The sequence below is a fragment of the Eleutherodactylus coqui genome, chromosome 3 (genome assembly GCF_035609145.1).
Source record: "Eleutherodactylus coqui strain aEleCoq1 chromosome 3, aEleCoq1.hap1, whole genome shotgun sequence".
Classification (NCBI taxonomy): domain Eukaryota; kingdom Metazoa; phylum Chordata; class Amphibia; order Anura; family Eleutherodactylidae; genus Eleutherodactylus; species Eleutherodactylus coqui.
Window position 1 is genome coordinate 64,084,590 of NC_089839.1, and position 26,179 is coordinate 64,110,768.

A 26,179-nucleotide genomic window follows, 5' to 3' on the forward strand; every position below is an offset into this window, starting at 1 on the left:
TTTCTTTCCAATGCAATGCAGAAAAATGTAATTTCACCGGGGTATCTGGCCATTGTGTCAAAAAAAAAAAAAAAGCCCTACTACATCCAAATGGTGGCCAAAGCCTTAGCAGTCGGCATCTGATTATATGAATCGGTGATTTGTAGTTTTCACACCTCTTATGTTTGAGCGATTGTTCATGTATTGTGCTGTTAGATGAGAAGTTCTATTAGAGCTCACGACCGCTTTGGACGCTACACATTTCTGTACAAACAGCATTAAATAAAAGGTGGCAAGCAATCTGCTCTTTAAAAAAAAACGCAAGACCGATTTATCACCATACCTAAACCTAGACTTTTTAAATTTTTTCTTGGATATAGAAACAGGCTGTTTTTCTGAATAATGTAGACGTAATCTAAGCTCAGTCTGACATGTCAGCCATCCGGAATCCACTGTTTCAACGCCATCTGGCAAAGTAGATGAAAGTTAGCAGTTGCAACAAAAACAACCCAAAACAAGAGAATTTACAGTAAGCATACAAATAGACAGCAGTTTCATAGTCACCGATTTGTCTTACTTTATAGAATGTTACTTTACACAAATACTCTCAAATGACATAACTTTAGCTTGAATTATCTTGTTTAGCATCTGTGTAGATTTACTCTCCCAAGAGCGAAGTCACACATTGCATCCATGTACAGTAAAATCACGGAGAGCCCGCAATAAAACCGCAACAAAGCAACTACATGTGGCGTCACCCTTAGGAACCGTGGAAGCACTAAGTAGGTTTGTATAGCTCATGTCACACCATAGGGAATAGGAAGGACACTATGAACCTTAAGGGGCACCCGACATAAGCCAACAAGATCCCCATAACATCTTTACATAGCTTATGTTACGTACAACCGCTATACAGCCCTCTGAACTAGGGTACAGTGTGCGCCCCAGCTTTATTTCCCAACTGTAAGTCAGCAGATGGCGATTATCTAGGAGCCACACTTCACTTCTGTGTGGAGCCACCCTTATGTTGCACAACCTACTGATATGTCCAAGGTAGGCTACATTTAGGGCGGCTTCACACCAGCCCGAGACTAAAACCAATGGGTTTACTCTCAGTACTCTTTCGCGCACAAAACCCTCCCCCCCCCACAACCCCCTCCCCGCAGCATGCTCTACTTGTGCACTCATTTGTGCACTAGAAGCCCCATAGAAGTCTATGGGAGGTGTGAGACACTGCGCAAAACTTCAGGGGGGGGGGGGGGGGGTGGGAACAAAAAAAAAACCACATCTGGACCTCATTAAGCCTATAGCCTTTTAAACCACGGAAAAGGTGTGCCACACGTGTGTGAGTTTGCCCTGTGTGCACAAAATGCACAGTGCCATCAGCCAGTACGCAGGCAAATCTACCTCATCCAATCTCGTTCACGGCACAAATACAATGCACTGTGGCGAGTGTTTATTTTGCGCATGCACTCGTGTGAAGAGACTACATTTTGTGTCCATTTGCCTATGTGCTGGGGAAGTGCCTGACGAATATGTGCAATACATATATAGGACCCATTGACTTGATAGCGGGCCAAAAAAAAAAAAAGGGTTCTTTTGGTCCATCAAGAGGTGCCATTTCATACAGGGATATCCTGCAAATAACATGTATAATTCAGTATGTTTTTTTCCCAACATGAGAGCCAGTGGCCTCTGGCATGTGTTAAGTGGCCTTAGCTTAGTAAGCAGATGCCGATTTAGGCACACACCCCTCCCCATCTAAACTTCAATTCATTGGGCTGCATAGTGGGTGCATGTCCTGCTAGCTAGACAACCCTCTATGCACATTCTCAAGGTTCTTACCTTAAAGCGAACCCGATCTGAGAGTAGAACAGGATATGACTTACAGGTTCATTTGATATGAACTAAAAAGCAGAGTAAACCCTTACAGGACTCCTAGCAGAGATGGCGAGTCCTGATGACTCCACCTACACCAGCTGATTAACTGCATCAGAGTATGTATGGAGAAGGCTGTCAACCTGCCTGTGTAGGCGGGATCAGCAGGACTGTCTCTCCTAGGAGTCCGGTCACGATATATTCAGCTTTTTACTCAAACCCTGCTGCAAATCACCTAAACCTACATATCACAGAGCGCCGCTTCTCTCTTTCCATTATATCCTGCTCTTAGATAAGACAACATAAAACAGCTGACAGGTTTGCTTTAAATCCCCAAGTCTGAAGACATGTTAAAGCTATACAAAGCAGACTTTTAAATGCACTGTAACTATATATTTGTATTCCCCCCCCTTAAATTGTGATACACCTCTCCCAATACTCCAAGGATCGGTGTGACAAAGTACATGGATATTAATGGCTATAGTCTAGAAAAGTTGAAATCAAAGTAAGACGAGGGGAAGCAGAGAGCAGGAAGGAATGATGAAAGATTACTGATTACTACAGATTGCAAAGAAAGTCAACTATGTAGCTCAGCGTTTCTCAACTCCAGTTCTCAAGTACCCCCAAGAGGTCACGTCTCATCGACTACTTGAGTGCTTTCCCATGTATCTGCTACAGTTAGCTACAGTCTGTAGTTACAATGCCTTTAAGTGCTCATTTAGAAAAAAGGTAAGACAAGCTAAAGTCGGACCATAAAATGTTAAGGAGTTCCTTTTAATGCGTAACTATAGTCAGTGCCGCACAGCTTCCCCGCCAATTTCTTTGGTTTTCAGAGGTGAAACACAAAAAAAAAAAAAAATTGGCGGGAAAGCTGTGCGGCACTGACTATAGTTACGCATTAAAAGGAACTCCTTGACATTTTATGGTCCGACTTTAGCTTGTCTTACCTTTTTTCTAAATGAGCACTTAAAGGCATTGTAACTACAGACTGTAGCTAACTGTAGCAGATACATGGGAAAGCACTCAAGTAGTCGATGAGACGTGACCTCTTGGGGGTACTTGAGAACTGGAGTTGAGAAACGCTGAGCTACATAGTTGACTTTCTTTGCAATCTGTAGTAATCAGTAATCTTTCATCATTCCTTCCTGCTCTCTGCTTCCCCTCGTCTTACTTTGATTTCAACTTTTCTAGACTATAGCCATTAATATCCATGTACTTTGTCACACCGATCCTTGGAGTATTGGGAGAGGTGTATCACAATTTAAGGGGGGGGGGAATACAAATATATAGTTACAGTGCATTTAAAAGTCTGCTTTGTATAGCTTTAACATGTCTTCAGACTTGGGGATTTAAAGCAAACCTGTCAGCTGTTTTATGTTGTCTTATCTAAGAGCAGGATATAATGGAAAGAGAGAAGCGGCGCTCTATGATATGTAAGTTTAGGTGATTTGCAGCAGGGTTTGAGTAAAAAGCTGAATATATCGTGACCGGACTCCTAGGAGAGACAGTCCTGCTGATCCCGCCTACACAGGCAGATTGACAGCCTTCTCCATACATACTCTGATGCAGTTAATCAGCTGGTGTAGGTGGAGTCATCAGGACTCACCATCTCTGCTAGGAGTCCTGTAAGGGTTTACTCTGCTTTTTAGTTCATATCAAATGAACCTGTAAGTCATATCCTGTTCTACTCTCAGATCGGGTTCGCTTTAAGGTAAGAACCTTGAGAATGTGCATAGAGGGTTGTCTAGCTAGCAGGACATGCACCCACTATGCAGCCCAATGAATTGAAGTTTAGATGGGGAGGGGTGTGTGCCTAAATCGGCATCTGCTTACTAAGCTAAGGCCACTTAACACATGCCAGAGGCCACTGGCTCTCATGTTGGGAAAAAAACATACTGAATTATACATGTTATTTGCAGGATATCCCTGTATGAAATGGCACCTCTTGATGGACCAAAAGAACCCTTTTTTTTTTTTGTGTTTCACCTCTGAAAACCAAAGTAAAAACACACATGCTTCAGCAGTAAAAACCACATTGCAGCGGACTAGTGGCACATATGAACACATTCTTTTAATTTACCTATATATAATAAATGTTATAAAATCAGCCTAATATTATATAAGTTTGATTGACGAGGAAATCCCGGAATGCCTACAGCAGGTGGTGCAATGGAACACTTCCTAGATCAGCAGGAGATCGCAGCCCCTGCTGGCCGCTTCCCCCTGCAGTAAGCCTGGAATCAGAGAGGCACTTTTTGATGCAATTTTGTTTTTGAGCCAAAGCCAACAGGATCCAAAAAAAGGAAAAGCTTAAATGAAAGCCTGACAGATCTCCGTTTTGTATCCACGTGTCTGGCTCAAACTACATTAACCCCTTTCAATCCAGTTTTCCCCACCACCCGCACACTTCCCGGCTCTTATTTATTTTGGGTGGGAAATCCCTTTGTAGATTCTTTGGAAATACTCAACAAAAACACCCAAAATGATCCGGAATGATGATTTTATACATTTTTTGAAAATTAAATGTGAGCTATATCTATCTATTATAATATACAGAAGAGAACTCCAACAGCAGACTTCTCTTCTGCATAGTGTAAGACACGTGTCGGACCTCGTCCCACATGGGAGCTATGCAGGGAATTCTCAATGTTGGATGAGGGCCGACACTGGATTGGAGAGGGTAAAAAAAATAAATAAAAATGCGACTGCGATTCCAGCCTTGCTGTTATGCATATTGGCAGTGTTGGTTTTCAGTCCTTTTGAAGCAAAAATAGTCTCAACTATAAAAAAAGAAAATATTCTATATTTAATTACATTTTCTATCCTTTGTGCAAAGAGCAACAGAGATTCAAAAAAATAAATAACTCATACAAAACAAATATTACAAATATGTACTGAGTCATTCAGTAGCAGGAAACATACAAAATTATATACGGCAATGGAATGTGTAAAAGGCAGTGAAAAAGACTAACGCTTGCAAATAGCAGCATGACACTCGATAGATCAAAAAGGTAGAGTGTTGTTGTTGTAAATCCTGTCATCTCCCACCCAGATGCAATTGTCCTGTGGGTCAGGGATCTTTATTGCAAATCGACCATTTAAAAAGGGTTCCTGGAGATGTGTCAAGTGAAAGTACCAGGTAACATGGCGTATTAAAGGGATTCTATCACCAGGTTCATTAAATTTGACTTGGAGCCGAGCTCTGAGTCATGGAGGCGGCAGCATCGGCCTGTCTCCACCCACAACATGCCGAGTGACAGCTCTCTCCCGATACACAAGAGAGGATGCAAAGGGTAGGGGGTAACTTTATGGTCGGTAGGGGGCTGACTGTGGAACCCCCACCAATCGTCAGAATGGGGACTCATTAGCCAACACCCAGCAACCATGCCAAACAGGAGCAATACCACGTTTCAATAAAGGCGCAGCACCGGGCTCTATGTAGACTGGAAAAGAGAAGACAGAAGTGGTTAACAACAACTTCTGTCTTCTCCTCAGGGTCTGCAGCTTCACACCCACGACCTACGTTTACAATGGCAACGGTTTTAAGCCCGCTACCTTGTATGTACATTGGTATTAAATAAGTTACAACTATTGGAAAAGAGTTTGGTTTTTTTGGATCAGCATTGTAGTATAATAGGGCTGGACTGGATGAACGTGTCTTTTTCAGCCTGACATAGGTTTTGTTTTTAAAACGTTAGCTGCATTGTGAATATATGTGTATACATTAATAAGGAGTATATGTGTATATGATAAATCTATTCACTCTGGACATAGATTAGGATTTATGCCTGCTTGAGTTATCACTTTAAATGGCATTCTGACATGGGGTACATGCTGCCTGAACTGTTGGGCAGCATGAACCTAGGATACCCATTGCCCCCCATGGTTGTTCTGAAACACTTCATAATTTACGAATGAATACGCCTTGAAGCTGGACGAGGAGTTCGGCTACAAGACAAGCTTTAAAGCACATTTATACTGAAACTCCACAGCGATTTAGCATTAAAAACACCTATGGGGCCAACGGGCATCCCTGGTTGCGGGCTCATGCTGCCCGTAGTTTGGGCAGTAGGAACGTGATGACAGAATCCCATAAATACTTCACTAGGACAATTTTCACACTTGACAAACACAAGATAAATAAACTACTATACTCCTCCACACCCATATATTTTCGGCATATATCGTCACAGAACGCAGGATAAGCACACAACTTTCATTATTAAAGCATTCATCTTCTTATGAAGCGAATTAGATTTCGTGGGGCACATTCCCTTATGCATTATTCAAAACCGGATGTTGCCGATGATGAAGGCATTGCAGCGATGAGGACGCTATAAGATCACATTAACAGGATTTATAGCGGCCTTTGTAACATTAGTAATACTCACGCCTGCATGAAGAATTTCTCAGCTCTAAACCTCAGCCTTGTAGTATAGTGACTGTACAGGGGCCACATTCTAGTTGGAATTATCAGAATACTATCCTTGTACCACTGTAGTAATACTAGAACCAAATTTTACTGCCTATTCTTACAAAATGAACATCTTGCAGTCATTAATTTATTCTTTGTCATCAGCCTCACTAGTATAGGACTTATTATTGTCCTTGAAATAGTAGCTATAGACAAATTCCCGCATGCTTTTCCCGCTGTATTTCTATCTCCCATTTCTGTGCACACCAAAATAGGGAATGCCACGTATTTTTCCACGTGGCCAAATGTCACATGAAAGATATACGCTAATGGTCCCCTGCACATGGGCGGCAATCCTAGACAGACGGCCGCGATTTATCCGCCTGAAATCCCATGCGGAGAACAAATCACGGCATGCTCTATTTCTGTGCGTGTCTCGCAGAGGCCCACACAAAAATGTCAGTGGTGACGAGCTGGCTCCTCTCTGAGCATGCATCGGCTGGCCGGCAGCTGGTGCATAGAGAATGCAAGACGCCGGGAGCGGGTAAGCCGCAGGCCTCTGCAGGGGCATGGGTCCGGATCCCGCTGCGAGAATTCTTGCAGCGGGATCCGACCCGGCCGTCTGCAGGCGGCCTATGTGAATGAACCCATTGAACTCAATGAGTTACAATCACTGCATATTACACGTGCAAATACAGCCACATGAATGAGCCCCAAGAGTACGGTCTGCAGCAGACGTGCCACAAAATCCAAAGCATATCTGCAGCAAAATTCGTAACAAGAGTTGAAATGCTGAAGAATCTAGAATTTGCACTGCAGGTCAATGTAACCGGTGTTTTTCTGCAGCACGTGGATGAGATTTCTTGAACTCTCATCCCCATTGCCTGCATTCTAACACGCTGCTCATTTTCTGCAGGCAGTTCTGCAGTATTTGCACTGTGAACATACTCTAGGAGATACCCGTCATAAGGAGAGGAGAAAATATCATAATAAAGCCAACAGCCACAAATGTAGTGGACAGCCTAGTATTTTCATGGGCCAACTCCTTTTAAAGTGGTGGATCCCACCACACCTACTCATTTGCCTCTTAAAGGTATTGCCAGAGGGCTAGAACCCATGTCCTAAAATCGCTATCACCAAGCAAGCCAAGAATACAATCATTTACTGACAAAACAAAAACTGCAGGGAGCCATTCAGCAGGTACAATTGTTCCCACTAGCTCAGCTTTGCCAGGGAATCAATTGAATCAAGAAGCAGAATAGAAGAAATTCCTAAACATAAACAATACAAAAAAAATTTAAAAATAAGGTTCTAGAAATCTGCCGGAGAATTTTACAAATTACCACAGAAATTTTAAGTAAACATTTACTAACTGTGTGAAGAAAGGTAAAATTCATTTTCAAGAAAAACGTTTGAGCATTACTACTACTTTAGAAAACAAAAAGATAAACTTCTTCCCAAACCCAGCTTGTACAAAAAAAAAAAAAAAAAACGGGAATTTTTTCTTACCGATAATTCCCTTTCTGGAAGACATCATGACAGCATACGCTGGAGATTGCTCACCTGCTGACCTGAAGGGACAGGAAGAGGCAGAATATAAAAAGCACCTCCCCTCCACCAACACCAGTGCGTTCCAAATGACCACAGTGACCAGTTACTTAACCAGAAGGTGTGTTTTTATTGACATCACACACCTCAGAAAACAAAGTTAAAGCATACACATTACCTCATGTGTTGGACAAACTAGGGTAACCATGTTGGTAAGGGGGGGAAAAAAGCCCGTATGCTGTCATGATGTCTTCCAGAAAGGGAATTATCGGTAAGAAAAAATTCCCGTTTTCCCCATGACATCATGACAGCATACGCTGGAGGAATACCAAATAAGTGGCATGGGCTTTTTAGGGAGGGATTACGGCTTGGAGCACCTTCCTACCGAAGGATGCGTCCTGACTATATTTAAAGTCCAGCCTATAATGTTTGATGAAAGTATGGCCTGAAGTCCATGTGGCTGCGTTACAGATTTGCTCAATCGATGCGTGCGCTCTCTCCGCCCAAGAGGATGCCACCGCTCTCGTTGAGTGGGCCTTCAATCCTTCTGGAGGGGGGATGCCCTTGGCCTTGTAAGCCTCCTGGATGGCTCTCCTGAGCCACCTGGCGATCGCATCTTTAGAAGCGGCCTTTCCTTTGGCCTGCCCCTGAAATTGAACGAAAAGTTTGTCAGACTTCCTGAAACTTTCTGTTGCCTCGAGGTACGCTAGTACCGCTCTTTTGACGTCTATATTATGGAGCTTTTGTTCTTTTGCATTTTTGAAATTTTGGCAAAAGGCTGGAATAACTATTGGTTGGCCCCTGTGGAAATCTGACAATACTTTAGGCTGGAAGGATGGGTCTAAAGAAAAAACTATTTTGTCCGGGTGGATAGTCATATATGGGGCCCTTCGTGAGAGGGCCTGGATTTCCCCCACGCGTCTGGCTGACGTAACTGCCACAAGCAGGGCTACCTTGTATGTCAGCCAGGCGATGGATAGATCCGTAATCGGTTCAAATGGGGGGTCGCATAAGGCCTGAAGGACTATGGTTAGATCCCAGGGTGGTGCCGTGGCCCGTGTGAATGGATGTAATGTGCTCGCCCCTCTAAGAAATCTCCTAATCCACCTGTGCTCCGCTAGCGCGAGATCGAAGAATGCCCCCAAGGCCGCAATTTGGACTTTGAGCGTATTCGGACTCAAACCTTTATCCAGGCCCGCCTGGAGAAAATCTAAGATTTTCCGGACGTCTGGCTGATCCAGCTGCTGGATGTCCTGGCCTAACCACTCCGAAAATTTTTTCCAGACTTTGGAGTAGATTTTGTGTGTCGAGGGTTTAAGGCTCTCGCTAATGGTGGAAATAACCTTAGGGGAAAGACCCTTTCCTAGGAACTTTACCCGCTCAAGCTCCAGGCCGTAAGCCTGAACTTGTGAACTTCCGGGTAAAGAAGAGGGCCCTGCGACAGTAGGTCCGGTCTTGTTGGAAGGTGGAAGGGCTCTCCCACTGACAGGGATCTCAGGAGGGGGAACCACGGTCTTTTGGGCCAATATGGTGCTACAAAAATTACTGTTAGGGTTGACTGCAGTAATTTCCTTAGCAGAAGCGGGATTAGTGGTAGAGGAGGAAAGGCATACGCTAGGTCCCAATCCCAGGGGTGAGAGAGAGCGTCCGTGCCCAGGGCCTGTTTCTCTGCGCCTCTGGAAAAGAAAAGCCGGCATTTGGTGTTTGCGCTTGACGCAAAGAGGTCTACTTCTGGTACCCCCCACTTCTCCACAAGAAGGCTGAACACCTCTGGATGGAGTTCCCACTCTCCTGGGTCCACTTTCCTTCTGCTTAAAAAGTCCGCGGCTGAGTTCTCGGCTCCTCTTATATGAAAGGCCGATAGGGACTTTGTTGTGCCTTCCGCCCATTGAAGGATCCGCCCCGCCAGTCGTTGTAGTGGAGGATTCCTGGTGGTACCCTGGTGGCGAATGCGTGATACTGTTGTCATATTGTCTGAGAAGATCCTCACATGTTTCGCCACTAATTGTGTTTGCAGGCTACGCAGGGATTTCCATACAGCTTTAAGCTCCCTAAAGTTCGATGAGCTAGCTTTCTCGTGAACGTCCCAGGCCCCCTGTACATAACCGCCTTCAAAGTGGGCCCCCCACCCTTTGGCGCTGGCATCGGTCGTGATTATTACGGCCGGGTCCAAATTCCAATCGGATGCCTGAGACAGGTTGTCCGACGACACCCACCAACGGAGTGAAGCTCTGGCTTCCGCAGAAATAGGAATTGTCTGATCAAGCGAAGCCTGCAACTTGTCCCAATTCTGGAGAATTAGTGACTGGAGTCCGCGACTGTGGAATTGGGCCCAGGGGACCACGCCGATGCACGAAGTCATTAGTCCCAGGATCCGCATTGCGTCTCTTATCGTTACCCTATGTTTTTTATATAGGTTGGAACATTCCTCTATGATAAGATGTTTTCTTAGGGGAGGAAGGGACGAATTTTGTAGACTGGAATCCAGGATGACACCCAGGAATTTCTTCCTGGTTTCTGGCTCCATGTTGGATTTTGACTCGTTAACAATCCAGCCAAGCTCCTTAAATAATTGCAATGTGGACTCCAAGTGTGATCTCAGAGCAGACGGGGAATCTGCCACCAACAGGAAGTCGTCTAAGTAGGGGATGATCATGACACCCTGATTTCGTAAGAAGGCCACCATTTCCATCACGACCTTGGAAAAAATTTGCGGAGGCGAGGAGATTCCAAATGGTAGGCAGACGAACTGGAAGTGGCGGATTTCCCCCTCCACCCTCAGCGCAAACCTCAGAAATTTTTGTGAGTTGGCGTAAATAGGGATATGAAAATAGGCATCCTTAAGGTCTATTGTAGCCATTACGTTATCCCTGGCAATTAAAGGAGTTGCAGTTCTAATGGTTTCCATTTTGAATCTCCTATATTCAATGAATTTATTCAGTTGTTTTAAATTGATAATGGTGCGGTGGGAGCCGTCTGGTTTGGGAACCAGAAAGAGGGGGGAATAGAAACCTTTTCCCTGTTCCTTCTTAGGGACTGGGATAATTGCGCCGAGACCCTGCAGGTTCCGTACACCCTCCAACAGAGCCTGTTCTAGGCCTGGAGACTGGGTTTGGGTTATCATAAACCTGTCCGGGGGGCGGGATAGTAGCTCGATCCTGTACCCCTCCGCCACTAGGTGCAGTACCCACTCATTAGTTATAATACTACGCCAGCTATTGGCACAGCGAGTCAGTCTACCCCCTACCGGGCCCGAAAGTATGGGCTGAGGGACAAAAGTTAAAGTCTTACCCCTTCCGCCCTTTGGATAAGACCATCTTCCGGTCTTTCCCTTCCCGGCGTACGTAGACGAGGGATGAGGGGTGAAGGGTCTCTTGGGTGGTCTGGTGGCAGGCAGTCCGTGACTCTTGTCAGCTGCTTTCTCCAGCAGACGATCCAGGTCTGGTCCGAATATACGCCCGCCCCGGAACGGTAGGGTACATAGCCTATTTTTGGACGCTGCGTCCCCTGACCACTCTTTCACCCACACTGCCCTTCTGGCGGTGTTCGATAGGGCTGCCATGCGGGCTCCGAGGCGGACTGTTTCCATCGAAGCATCTGCCAGGAACCCTGTTGCCATTCGCAGCAGAGGGATGCCGCTTGCGAACTCCTCCCTAGGGGCTTTTTGGTCGACTAGGGCTGCGAATTGGTCCAACCAGATTGCCATGGAACGAGCCACGGAAGTGGCCGCGATGTTAGCTTTCATGATGAGACCGGAAGTAGACCAGGCTTTACACATGGATGTGTCCACCTTATGGTCCAACGGGTCTTTTAAGTGGGACGTATCCTCAAAGGGCAATCCTGACTTTCTGGATACCATGGCAATTGCAGTATTGACTTTTGGTATCTCGTCCAAAAAGGACACTTCATCTCCCGGAAATAACAGGCGTTCTTTAAATTCCCTGGGGATTAGCGGAGCCTGATCCACGCTCTCCCACTCATTTAGAATCAGCTGCTTGAGTGTGGCGTTTACGGGGAATGAAGATTTTTGTTGCGGGAGTAACCCCGCGAACATATCCTCCTGGACTGTGCGGGGTTGCTGCACATCTTCCTCCACCTGCATGGTCCTGCGTACTGCTTTTAGCAGTTGATCCATGTCCGCGGTAGAGAAAAGATATTTCTTGTCCTCCTGCGTCACTTCCCCGTCAAAATCCACATTTTCCGCTATGTCGGAGTCAGACTCAGACACCGCCGGAACCGACCTGCGTGTAACCCCGGAAGGCCCAGGTTGGAGGTCCGAGAGAGAGGACTGCACTTCTTCTCGGACGACTGACCGAATTTCGGCCATAAGGGAAGTTTTTTCCTCCTGCATAATTTTCGCGGAGCAGGTAGCGCATAACGTTTTGGTGCAGGAGTCGTCGAGTTTGGTTAGACATACTGGACATTTTTTACTCCTGCGTCTAGCCTCCCTCGGTTTTTGAGTATCCCTGTCCTGTAAGACAAGGGAAACTCTGTTAGTCGGGAAGTGTATGTAGTGCAGGTGTAGGTTGGTCCACTGGACCACTTACAGTTAGGAGGGTCTCTGGGTCCTCTCTGGTCGACATCTTGCGCCTTGCAGGAACGCTTCCTGTGCTTAGGATCGTTCCTTAGCGTGGAGAAACACCACCAGCTGATGCAGGGGCAGCAGATTTTTGAATTTGGCGCCGGCCGCGCCAGGCCACGCCCCCTTTGCGGAGAGTCTGACGTCACCGCGCTGTATCCGAAGCCACGCCCCCTGGAGCGCTCCTGTCGGCCCTGGACCCGGAGATGGCGGCCGCCGCCGTAATGACGGCCGCAGTGGTGCCGGCAGCCCGTACTTGGACCCCGGCCCACCGGAGATGGCGGCCGCCGCCCGAAATGACGGCCGCAGTGGTGCCGGCAACCCGTACTTGGGCCCCGGCCCACGCAGTCCCCGGAAAGCTCCCAGATGGGGTCCTTCCCACTGGGTTTGCCGGGGCTGCCCGAAAGATCCACGCCGCCGCTTCGCCGGTAAGTCCTCCTCCGGCATGGGACAGCGTTGCTGGAGTTCTGCCGCTGCTGTCCTGAAGGGACAGGAAAAACACTGGTGTTGGTGGAGGGGAGGTGCTTTTTATATTCTGCCTCTTCCTGTCCCTTCAGGTCAGCAGGTGAGCAACCTCCAGCGTATGCTGTCATGATGTCATGGGGAAAATCTGTTTCTAGTTACATAATATTTCACCAGCTGTCATGGCGCTGTTCCCGTCCTCACAAACATTTTAGCCTCTAGGACACAAGTTATGTATTCTTCCTAGTAATTTCAGGAGGACCCTAAACGAATGAATGAATGACTGAGGTCTATTCACATTTGTGTTAGAGATTCCATCATGAATGGCAGAAAAAAAAAAAAAAAAAGGTACACAGAACGCAGTTTTTTTTTTTGTTTTTTTTTTAAAGTAAAATTAGAACACAATGATGGAAAGCCAATGGACCCCCATTATAGTTAAGGCCCTTGTAGACTGGACGACTGTCGGGCAAACGATGCCCAACACTCGTCCCCGCACATGCTAACTCCCGTGCAAGTGCTAGTACCATTAGCTCTCAGCGGGGAGGCAGCAGATTTCTCTCCTCTCGCTCACCCGCCCCTCCCCATTGACATAACACAGCGGCCGTTCAGAACTGAACGGCTGCTTTTTAAACTGAACAAGAAGCTTTCAGCTGATCGCCAATGTTTATGCAGCATAAACGATGGACCATGAGCTGATTGCTACTCGTTCAGTGTAACTAGCGGCCGTTCAGTACTGAATGGGCGCTGTGCTATGTCAATGGAGAGGGGCGGGTGAGCGAGAGGAGAGAAATCTCCTGCTGCCGCCCCACCCCCCTGCTGGCCACAGGGGAGCGAGAGCATACCGGGACGATTGTTAAACATCATTTGCCCAACATTCGTCCCGTGTAAACCCAGCATAAATGAGGTCTGTGGGAATTAGCGTCTGCCATGTGCAGGATGCAATTTTCATTTTTCTGTCCCTATGACAGAACAAAACGGACATGCGGACACAAATATAAACGCAGCCTTGAACAGTAGAATAAAGGGCTCCTATATGTCAGGTACTGAAAAGAACGGTCTAGTAATTCGGCAAACTGGAATCCTTCCCAACTCCTGGCTTTACTCATGCTTGGCTAAAAGAAAAAAAAAAAAGGTATGGCTCAGCATAGCTGGTCTCCCTGAGGGTATATTCACACGGCAAAATTGCTATGGAAAGATTCCATGCGAATGCTGCCTCTAAAATACATTTTTTCATGCAAAGCCGTATGTAGAAGTTGCACTCTCAAGGGGCAAAATCCATGTGCGGAATTTGATGTGAAAAGCCTTGTTTCCACGCGTTTCCGAATCAAGAAGGGACAGGTCACTTCTTTTTAGTTTCAGCGCCTCATCAGTTTCGAAATTCCGCATGTGGATCCACGCGTCAAAAAGATGTAGACTTTGACTCGGATTTTAGAGATGGAATTCATGCGCAGTTTGTGTGAACATACCCTGAGGGTGCATTCAGACGACCGTATATCGGCCGGGTATTCACGCTGGCCGATACACGGCGTCTCTCTGCATGGGGAGGAGTGCTCTGAGCTCCAGCCCCCTCTCTGCCTCCTCTCCACCCCCCCCTGCACTATTTTCAATGAGGAGAGGCAGGGTGGGGGAGGAGCTAATTCCTAGCACTTACCCGGCCGATATACGGTCGTCTGAATGCGCCCTAAAACAGAGCATTAAGGAAGGAGTCAGGATTTCTACAGCAGCCTCTCAGCCACAGAAGAAAAAAAAAAATCAATTTTCCTCCTACTTTCTCAAAAAGACTTGACATAGCTGTGATCTAAGAAGGCCCTTCTCTATTGTTTGGATTGTGTTTTGATATAGAAAAGGATGGAAGAGAATATCCAGTGTCACGAGTAATCGTTATTCCCTTTTCCCCCTCAAATTAAGTGTCCTTTAATAATTTGCATTCTAAAGAAACTCTGATAAAAATGATATATTACATAATATCTGCTTCTGTTTGCATCCTACATACAATTCTATTGCTACTACGGAAAGAAATACTTAATTTACGTATATTAATTTTCATTGAATGTAGTTTCTCCATTTAAACCATAGTATAATTTTTTTTTAAAGATTTTCTGCGCTTTCGGAAGCCAAAGTAAGGTTACTTCTACTATAGAAGAACGTTTTACTTACTGTGATTTCCAAATTTTCCATCATCGATGCACAATTCATCTCCTGTACAAGGAAAAAGAAAGCGGAAGCAGTTAATTTAAATGACATTTTCATTTTTTTTTGTCAGTTTTCACAAGCAAAAAACACTTTATACCCAACACTGAACTAATATCCATCACTCCAACAAGGATCAGGACTTTACCTCTTCCTTTTACTTTGGCATAAATAGAGTTTATGCAACACATGAAGCTACTGGAGTATTTTATATGCTTTCAGATGTAACCAGTTTTTCTTGTAGCATTCATGTCTTTTTTATGATCCTACTGTGAATTTAATAGTTACCCATTTTTTTCTATCTTTGGCATATGCATCATCTCCATGTATAATAGACATTAATAGCAGAATAATTTTTTTAAACTTGACAGAAGGTGGTAACTATTAGACTTTTTCTTTTCTTAGTACATATTTGTTAAATTCTCTTATTTTGAAATATTAAAAAGGGGTTTGCCCATGCATAGTAGATCAGTGGGGGGTGTCTGCCACCTAGGACACCAACTGATCAGCTGTTTTGAGAGGATTTATGCAGGTAGCAGACAGCTCTGTTCTCACTGCAGTGGCCAAGCTTGGTATTGCAGGCAAAGTCCCCAATGAAGTAAATAGGAACTCCTGTTATATAAGGCTTGGCCGCTGCAGTAAACATGAAGGTGTCTGCTACCTGCAGAAATCATCTCAAAAGCATGAGCACACCAACCTAAAGGTCAAATAGTCATAAATCCCAGGAGGCAGACCCATGCTGAACTACTACTGATCGGTCCATCAAAGGTTTACAGCTGAACATCTCTTTTAAACTAGGATCTAACAGAATTTTTATGGCTCTAATAATTCTGCATATTCACAGAATTTCAATATCTCCCTTTAGTCCACAATCCAACAGCTGGAATTATCTGCATATATTTCTTAATAACCAAAATGTAATTGCTATAAGAATATTTTCATGACTTAACCAACTTGACATTATGAATTGCACAATTAAATGTGTAGCTTTGCCTTATATGTTCTATATTTAGGCTAGCTGTACACGGGCGATGCGGTATCCCGCGGCGAAGCTCAAACGCGGGAGCCGCCAGCGAATATCTACCGGTCAGCCCTATCTAAGAGATAGGCTGACCGCGGAGAATCGGGGCAATTCGCAGCATGCTGCGAGTTGCCCGCCACGAGCGGAGAATCGCAATGATTCTCCGCTCGTGGACAGGTGCTGGCGCCTTAAAGGTTTTATTTATAGCAAGTTAGCAACTCTTGAGTTTTCTTCCACGTTTGGAAGATGCAGAAATACAAGTTGTTCTTCACCATCAATCTGAAAGAACGAACTCCTGCGCTATTACATTAATGGTTTCCTGCACTTTATGCAAGTGCCCTATGAAGCATCTAATTATTTTGGTACCAAGAAAAGTGCAGTGTAATTATGAGCTTTTTGTGCAACTCCACTTGCAACATGGACAGAAGACATGACAGCATATTCGGTGCAAAAATAGAAAAAGTCTTTCCTCCTCCATAAGCCAAATGACAGCAACTTTGACGGTCTTTATCAAGCATACATGTTAAAATGTCACATATAACTAGTAATGCAGACTAAAATAAATTAACACCCAAGTACGCCCACCCTACAGAGTAATGAACTAATAAAATCGTATAGTTAAAAAGTACCTTTATCTCATCATGGCCACCCATCATGCCCTTAAAGTCAATAGCGTCCCAGATTCTTAAAGGGATTTTGTCGTTAAAGTATTAATTAATAATAATAATTCTATACACACCTATTCCTCCACAGGCAGTCTCCTTATGGCATCTTCTCCTGTCTGAGCTTCTCCAGTGCCTCGGGTCACCTCACCTCCAGCCGGCTTTCCTTGCATTTTCCTTCCTGCAGGTCAGTGAAGGTCACGTCCCTGTGACGTAAAGTTCACTAGCTAGGAAGGAATGCTGATCTATTGGAGAGACAGCAGGCATGAGCAGCCTCTGCAATAGCTCGGCACTCCCTGCTAGGCTGTGAATGGTAATGTAGTGTACATTACCAGAAAGGATTTGTACACAGTCACAGGAAACAGAAGAATCAGCCAGCTGAAGGTGAGGTGACACCCCTGGACTGCAGGAGACAGGAGAAGATAGGTGAGGAAGATCTGGTAAGTAGACTGATGGAGAAAAAGTAGGCAAGTATAGATTTTTTTTATTTTTTTTTTAACAGAACCCTTTAAGGGCTCAAGCATGGAAAAAATTATTAAATTTTATATAATATTTCCATCACAAAATCCCATGAGATTACGATCACACATCATAGGCAAGAGCTAATAGAGATTGTAAAAAAAAGGGGAATTCATTACAGCTCAAGATATAAAAGTCATCATGAAAGTATTTGTTTAAACGATGTATAAACAAAGCAGTAACACGCCCTACAGTCGCCAGCAGATCCAAAAGGATCACTAGTGCATAATGTCACAAAAACGTTCGATCAAATGAACACCCATGAGAAAAAGGATTACCGGTATATATTATACACATACATACAGCATAAAAAGACAATTGGTGACCATCAAAAAATAAATAAAAAGTACATTGCACGAGAAGCGGTCTTTATTTTACATGCAAAATTTTAACATGCAACAAACTTTGCTGTCATTTGGATTATGGAGGAAGAAAGACTTCGTATTTTTGCACGCTGTATGCGGTCACGCCTTCTCTCTATTTTGTTCTAAGATTGGATCCTGGGATTCCGGTTCCTGGTGACTGTGCATCAAACTGCCCCGATGTATTAGTGCTCAGGAGAGTGCTGCTGGCATCACGTTTATTTCCATTTGCAACATACTGATTGACATAGCAGTTCTTCCCACCTCCTGGTTGCATTATAGGATATCACGCATTAAATGAATTGGTTGGAGCTGGGATCGCACAGGAAGCTCATAAATATGCCAGGCTCCTACTGGTCCCACTGACGCACCTCAGGTTATTTCTATACAACGCAGTAAACTTCACAATATAACTGCGTTGGTCTTGCGCATTCTTAATTGGGATCAATAGTGAGGACCAACTTTGATTTACAGTATGAGAAGTTTAGGGGGAGAAAGAAGGTGACAGGTCCCTTTTAAATATATTAAAGACTTGCGTTAGCAGATATACATGTGCCCAAGCTTACCACCAGTTCTTTGCCACCAAAGACCCCAAAAAGTGCCACACTGTAGTATCTGCAATATACTCTAGCAGAAATAGCAGGCAATATAGCTTTACCATAGAGATGTGTACAGCTATAAAAAGGCATCAGCTATGTATAAAGATTGGTTCTATTCTGGAATAAAGGGGTATTGTGGGACATTTAGAATTTGTTTTTTTGCTATTGATGACCGATTGGAGGGAATCCGCTGTAGCTATAGTCAGCAAATGATGCAAAAGTCACTGACCATAGTGCAGCGACCTGGAATGGTACCGCAACACAGTTCAGCACATTGAACTCAACAGGAGCTGCGCCTGCAATACCAATCCAGTTACAGTGCTATGAGATGAGCAGAAGGCGCTGACCCTAGTATAGAGGCTTGGGATGGTACTGCAGCTCTGGTTCAACAGGAACTGTGCGTGCAATGCAGTACCAACCCAGGTTGCTGCGCTATGGTCTGTGCTTTTTGCTTGCTCTGCTGACCGTGGCAATAGTGGCGCCGGGAATCAGCTGATCGGCAGGGATCTGAGCAGTGGATCCCCACCGATCATCTTTTGATAGCCTGTTAGTCATCATTAGCAAAAATTAAAGAGGTTGTCAGATAAAGTTTGCAGAGGGTTTCCCCCAGGTGTAAACATAATAAAGAGCTCACACCCACCTCTCCTGCCTATTAATCCGCCAGCGGCTCCAGTCTCTGCTGCATTACTTGTTTACAGGCTGCAGTCAGCCTGTCACGTCCCATCAACCTGCTGCTGCAGCTGGTGATCACTGAGCTGTTATTGGCTGCAGCAGCTTTCTTGGATACTTCTCAGGCTGACTGCAGCCTACAAAGATGACATCAGTACTGAGACTCAGAGCTGATGGCGTGGAACAAGCAGGAAGAGGAGTATGAGCTCTTTTGTTATGTTACATGGAAACGTCTTTTTTCAGCCTAACATATTGTGTTACTAGGTTACCAAGATGACCTGCGTTTCCCCAAGGTTATAGACCCCAAACAGACCAATACTAGTATAATCCAATCCTGCAGTCATAATGCTTTCACTCTGACTCTACTCCTTGCCAAAACTACCAAAGGTATGTTATTCGAAGTGAACAGCTGGAAGGGAGTATGAATGACTGCAGAATCAGACTACACAGCATTTTTTTGCACTCTGTTGCTATGAAAAAAATATGGATTTTCAAAAGGAGCTGCAGATGGATATTTTTTTGTTACTTCAGAAAAACTTTATTGAACAAAACAAGATGCAGGGAAACCCCATATACTGGAGTATTGAGAAAAGGACATCCTAGACATATGGTATCATTTTGTATCTATAGCTCCCAGATGTCAGCTGCAGCAAGATTCCTGAAAAGTTTGTTTTAGTAAATGCTTGCATTCGCCATGAAATCATTTTGTGAGCATCTTACTGTGCATTCTGTTCTTCCTCTACTAGGAATAAACTGAAAACTGGGTGTTAGCTGTCTCCATGTCAGAAGGTGTGTTCTACTGTCTGTGATTGGTCAGACTATGTAGGGACACAACCCTTTGACAAGAAATGAATCATGCAGTTGTCAATGTACTCAAATATCTAGTAGAAAAAAAAACAAACAAACAGAATGATCAAAAAAAATGCTCCACAAGCTATACATTATGCAAGGCTCCAAAGTAATAAGTCAAATTGGGCACTTTTGCCTCCAAAGTCTAAAAGTTTAGGCTATACATACTGGGATAGAAATGCAAAAGTTTAATGGTTGCTCCAAAACTACATAGAAGGTAACATTTTGGGTAAAGGTGCCCTTTCTCGAACCAGTGAAGAAGAGGGGCAGGGATAAAAGTCACTTCCCCATAGTATAATATTCAGGTTTCCAGTTTTAAAAAACGACTTGGAGGCCAAATTAAAAGTGAACACTACTGCATATGAAATACAGAATTACATGTAAAACAAATGAGAACATTCATATTCTCTGCGTTTTGGCTACCAGCAGCTGCCAGTAGAGGGCGCCTATAGTGTACTGAACAAGTCAGGTCACATGCTCCCCTCTAATAGTGGCTGTAGGAAGAGACATTATGTTCTATACTCATAACTGTAAAACAGGATTTCAGGATATAAAAGTTACTTCTGCTCCCAAGTCTAAAAATGTAGGAGCCAAATGATATTTTTGGGTCATCGGGGATAGTTTAGTCGACAACTGGAGCCCTTTTGTGAAGAATCAAATGGTTTACTAAAGCCGCCTGCACACCGGCATATTCAAATTGGAGAATGTGGGACGGGTGTCCGCCTCTGGGTTCCGCAGCAAATATCGTCCATAGCATTCTATGGAAAAACGCTTTTTCTGGCACAAGAGCGGAAAGCAAATGCGATTTTCCACTTGCAGAGGAAAATAAAAAAATAAATAAAATCGCAGCATGCTCTATTTTCGTGCAGTGTCCGCTTGGACGGCTTCCATTGAATACGACCCATTCGTATGCAGGCGGCCCTAAACAGACATGTCAGAAGAACAAATACTTAGCGTGAAAAATTATATAAAAAGAACATAAGAGGAAAAGCAAAAACCTGACAAATAGATTTTGTTGGGTGTGTCACTTCCTTTCTATCACTCAATTCTAGCTTGGTAACTAAAAGGATTTAGAAATCTACAGAATGGTGTAGCAGACTGTGATCCATGTTAATATGTGGCAGATGACCATACCTAAAGGCTTTACTGAGCGTGGCTGTAGATGAGTCTCCCACTTGTGAACTATGACTTGGCACGACTCGCCTTTATGCTGTAAATTAAAAATGACATAGTTGCATTGATTAAACTTTCCAATATGTCAGTAATCTTTTTTTCTATACCAAAGGAGTTATGTGCTGTGTATACAAGCGACTGCTCTCTGAAATCTTTCAAGTATCACAGAAACTTTAGAATGAGTTGCCCGAGTTATACAGTTGTGATGTAAACTGGCTCTCCATGGGCTAAAACAGTAAGTCAGCATATACGGACCTCTCCCAGCTCCCTCTTGTGTCCAGCACCTTCAACCCGGGTCTTTCCTGTGACGTGAGGTTAACAGGCTGCAGCAGCGTATTTCCAGGAGGTCACAGGCTGCTACAGCTAATGACAGAGCTCAGTGCGCAATCGTTAAACTCTGTCATTGGCTGTAGGAACCAGTACATCACAGGGAAAACAAGGAGGCAGCGCTGGACACAACGGGGAACTGGGAGAGGCGGGTGCAAGCCGATTTGTTGTTTTAAAGCTTAGACTGACTGTTTACATCACAATTGTATAACTCGGATAATCCCTTTAACAGTTTCATATCTGGTAAGTGAATCTGTTAAAAAGATGCTCTGGGTTCATACAGGTTTTAAAAAAATTTTCCATGACAAAATCTTGATTTTCAATGACACTCATAGAACTCGAAATACACGCAATCAAAGGTTAAGGCCTCTTTCACACGGGCGCCAGTGATATCGCTACAAAATCGCTGCAATATCGCTGCTATGTACACATGATTTTTTAGCTTCAGTGCTGCTTTTTTCCTTGGGAAAGTGTAGTGTCGCGTCGCTGCTACCCGCAATTTTCTCGTGCGATTTCTTTCTAGCAAGAATGTTAATTGGACTTTTAATGCTAAAAATCGCATGGGATGAAAATTGCAAGTTCATGCGATGCAATAAACAAGGAGGCTCCATAGGGAAACATGGGCTACAAAACTTCACGGCTGTATAGAGCAGGTCGCAATTTTCTTCCTCGCAATGTAGCAGCCTACAAAACATCGCTAATGTGAAAGAACCCATTGGAAACCATGGGCTTCACATACATGCATTTTGTAGCCCGAGTGAAACCGGCCTTATTGTTTATTTTATTATTGCTTTATATTCAAAAATAATAAGAGACACACCCTGCTAAGTCAAGCTATTTCCAGTTAATTATTTTTCTTTTTTTAATAAAAAAAATCCCCCGACCACGAGAGGTCGGTGGAGAACAAAATTCAATGCACTTTGAAATCTCAAGTATTTTTTAGGGCTTATTTACACGTCCGTATATCGGACATATAATATATATTGCAATGAGAGGGGGTGGAACATAGCTCCACCCCCGTCCCTCCCATTGTAAACAGTGACGAGGGGCGGAGAGGAGGCATGAGCTCAGAGCACTGCTCCCGGACGCCTCCTCCCCCTGTAGAAAGGGACACTGTATATCGGCCGGGTGTGAAAACCCGCCCGATATACGGACGTGTGAATAAGCCGTAAGACTGAGTATTGGGATTCTTGTGTGTTTTCAGTAGTTAACCTAAACGTTAGACTCTATACCACCACTATAACAGAATTAAATTAGGCAAGTTTGCCACAAGTTTTTTTTTTTGTTTTTTTAAACAGACTTTACTTTCAGATAGAAAACAACTTGGAATATTTTGACAAATCAGCTTCTTTCATTCTGTCGATCACCCAACCATCCTCCCATCTTTAGCATAAGAACTGCAGTCAATTAACTTAAATACAAGAAAAAGTAATCTGTCAGTGATACGGGTAAAAAAGGACCAATTCGACTCTAAGCAAGACTCAAAAAAATTTCATGACAAAAGGCAAAAATTCATGACAAATCAGAAAATTCCATCGTATAATAGAAAGAGAAAAGCGTTGTCAGCGGCAATCCAAGTAGATTCACACTGCGAGGGAAGTAATCAGCAGAGGTGGTTGCTCCGTGATATAGGGCTTTAGAGCTTTAGACCTCCATATCCAATCCAGATACATACATAGGTGAAGCACTCAGGAGCTCAGTTCGTGAGTGATGTACCTATGTATGGTATTTAGATTAAATCAGAAAATTCCATGACATTTCCAGGTATTCCATGACGGGTATGAACGCTGATGCTGTGAGTGGCTATGCCAAAGTGTGAGCTGCTGATACTCCTTGGCTCTCTGATCAGGTGTACAGAGGAACCTCCTCTGTGACATCTATATCTCCTATTAGGGACATGGTTTGGTTTCTTCCAACTGGAAACCTGCTGTCCTATATGGACTTAATAGAGGGTCCCAGTTGGGACTACCACTTTGCAACCAACCTTCAAGATCTTCCTTAGTTACGCTTTCAAAATATAGAAAAATGCAGATTCTTAATATTAACATATAAGAGCAATCACCATGTAAAACAGTCCAGTCCAAAGAGAACTATATGAAGGAAATAAATGAAGACAAACATACCCTTGGCTCCAGAAAAGTGCCCTTGAAATAGCGATAGTATACTCTGAGTCCTCTGGGGAGTGCAACATTTGCTTTCCAGATTGTACTGTAGAGAGAAAAAAACAAAAAACAAATAATCAGCAAAAAAAAAAAAAGTTAAAATTTCACATAATTGTCTAGCGTTTCCATCATATGGTCACAGACAGTGTGCTATAGCTACAAATTTTTGTGACATATCAATTTTCTATTGCAACAGATTGCATGATTCACTGAAAATCCATTTTCAATTAAACCCCTTAAGGGCCAGACACTTTTTAGGGATTTTACTAGAGATGAGCGGTCACGGGGGGAGAGAGATCTCTCACTCTCTCCCCCCCCCCCCCCCCACAACCCTCGCCGCCCCCCCAAGCACGCTCAGCCAAGAAAGCAGTTACTCGAGAAGAATGAGGCTCGCTCGACTAACTGGCTTATCCGAGCATGCTCGCTCATCTCTAGATTTTACCCATGTGGTGGTTTTACTGCCTTATTTTTTTATCCTTCAGCTACCAAAATTATTTTTGCAGTTTTTTTTTCCCTGTGACCTATAGGGCTATTTTTTTAAATATCTTTTTCAGTGACTTTTTTTTCCTTTTTTAGTTTTATTGTGCCTAAAAAGCTTTAAAAAAAAGCTTAAAAAGTTTTAACATTCCAAGATTTTTTTTTTTTTTAATTAGTACATTTACACTAAAATAAAGTTAGGATCGGGTTCCTCATTTTGTTTTGGACATTTTGATATATAATAATATGTATGGTTTACAGGGCGCATATGGCGACGGTTTTGGTTGGCGTCGGCTTTGGGTTATATTTTTTCTTAAGTATATATTGTTGTATTCTGTAATTTTTATTTACTGATGTATGTAATTATGTTTTTTACTATCTATGTCCCCTATGACGTCATAAGACCTCCTGTCCGACATTTACATTTTCTTTTTTTATTTGACATTTTTCCACTGCATCTATAGGAGCCCCAGTAACAGGGAAAAATACATCCCCTGTAGTAACATTCATTAGTCACTGGCAGAGCTGGTCAGAGTCTACTACGACCCTGCAGCTCTGTTATAGCAGCGGTCACGTGGGCTCCTGTAGTGGAAGTTAAATACCCCTCCTGCCTTCTCCTCGGGGGGGGGGGGGGGGGGGGGGGGGGAGTTATCAGCTGTGACTAACAGCTGACAACCCGTCCTGCCTCTGATTGATTGCAGAGGGCAGGAGGCTTAAATCCCAGCCGTAATTTTACATACAGCTGGGCTTTAAGCCCACGACCAGGCGCTGTATATTTGCAGTGCCTGGTCCTAAATGGGTTAAAGTAGGGCTGAGTGATATGGCCTAAAATTAAAATGTCGATTTTTTTTGTCCCCCAATATTTTCTTGATTCTCAATTTTAATCTTGATTTTCTGTTTATTTACTAAGCAAGCTAAAAAGAATACACAAATGCATTTTTTCCCAGAAGGCAATTGCATTGCTCAGCAATTCCTTAATATATACGGATCAGAACTGTCCCATACAATTCTTATTAGTACAAGCTAAAAGGGAATCTGTCAACAGCTTTGAGGCCACTAAACCGCCAGCGTGCCATCATACATTTGGATTTAACTTTCTAATCATGTCCATGTGCCAAGCAGCTATCACAGCATTATCCAGAGAAGAGGGTTATAACAATTCTCTCCAGTGGCATCGGCATGCTCAGTGAAGAAGGTTTGTTCTCCTCAGCATCACATACTCCTGATTCTGGAGGAGGAGAATCCTGGACTTATTTCTGCTAAGTTATAACCCCCTTTTCTAGATGATGCTGTGACAGACACTTGTCATAAGGGCTTCTTTAGAAAGTTAAAAGGGAACCCGTCACCTCCCTAAAGCACCATAGACTAAGTTATGGTGCTGTTAGTCAAAGTAACAGGGACACGGGTGCTGCATTATATTACACACACACACAGACACAGACACTTCCGGGTTGCAGGCGAATATTAAAGATACATCACCCGACTCCCTGTTACCTCGCTCAACAGCACCATAATATAGTTAGGTGACAGGTTCCTTTAAATCCAGCTGTATGAAGGCACGCTGTTGGTTTAGTGGCCCCCAAAGCTGTTAACAATTCACACAATGTTTTCACTGTGCTGCAGGATTGTCAGGGGGTTTTATCAAAGGTGCCAAAAACAGCATGATTATGGAATCCCCGAACGGAAACATTCATTGTCATTAGTGAACTAGATACCACTTTGGAGTCATTTGACATCTTCATCTCTTATTTGGACCATAGAATAGTGTGGTCAGCGAGGTTATTCTGTACTCCAAATATATCGGAAACTCATGGAACCCCAGCCAAAAGACACTAAAGTGGGGTCTCTTTCACTAATGGCAGTGACTGGTTCTATTGGTTTCTGTTATATTTGGAGGTGGCATCGCAATGATCATCACCGGTGACGTAAACACTAGCTAAATCCCACAGCATGGGGTAAAACATTGTGGGAACGCTCCCTTAGGGAACGCTCCCTTAGGGTACTTCACATGCAGCGGAATTGGTGCACATTTTTGCAGTGGAAAATTTACACCAAAATCTGCAGCAAAAAACACATCAAAATCTGCATTTTGCGACACATCCGCAGATTTCACCCCTTCAATTGTCACTTACTGTATGTAAAAGAATGGGGTTCAAAGTAATTTACAAATGAATGATAGGGTTCAACTCTGCAGTAATCAGAGCTACCCATGTTCAGTCAACACCCCACATCACAACTCCCCCCAAAAGTGTTCTCCTCCATAGCCCCCCTGCAGGGTCGTTACAGCCTGCCTATAGTACTCCCTTCCT

The 26,179-nt window shown here is 43.9% G+C and overlaps 1 protein-coding gene across 2 annotated transcripts in view; it reads right to left on the reverse strand.

Moving 5' to 3' along the window:
• Window positions 1–26,179, reverse strand: part of GPCPD1 (glycerophosphocholine phosphodiesterase 1) — an 80,972-nt gene that overhangs the window by 41,447 nt on the left and 13,346 nt on the right. For both annotated transcript variants that reach the window (XM_066595669.1, XM_066595667.1), the window contains exons 4-7: window positions 23,355–23,439; window positions 20,866–20,941; window positions 15,018–15,059; window positions 323–446 (exon numbers count right to left, since the gene is read on the reverse strand). In XM_066595669.1, coding sequence (XP_066451766.1) covers window positions 323–446; window positions 15,018–15,059; window positions 20,866–20,941; window positions 23,355–23,439 — 327 coding nt within the window. The remainder of the gene's footprint in view (window positions 1–322; window positions 447–15,017; window positions 15,060–20,865; window positions 20,942–23,354; window positions 23,440–26,179) is intronic.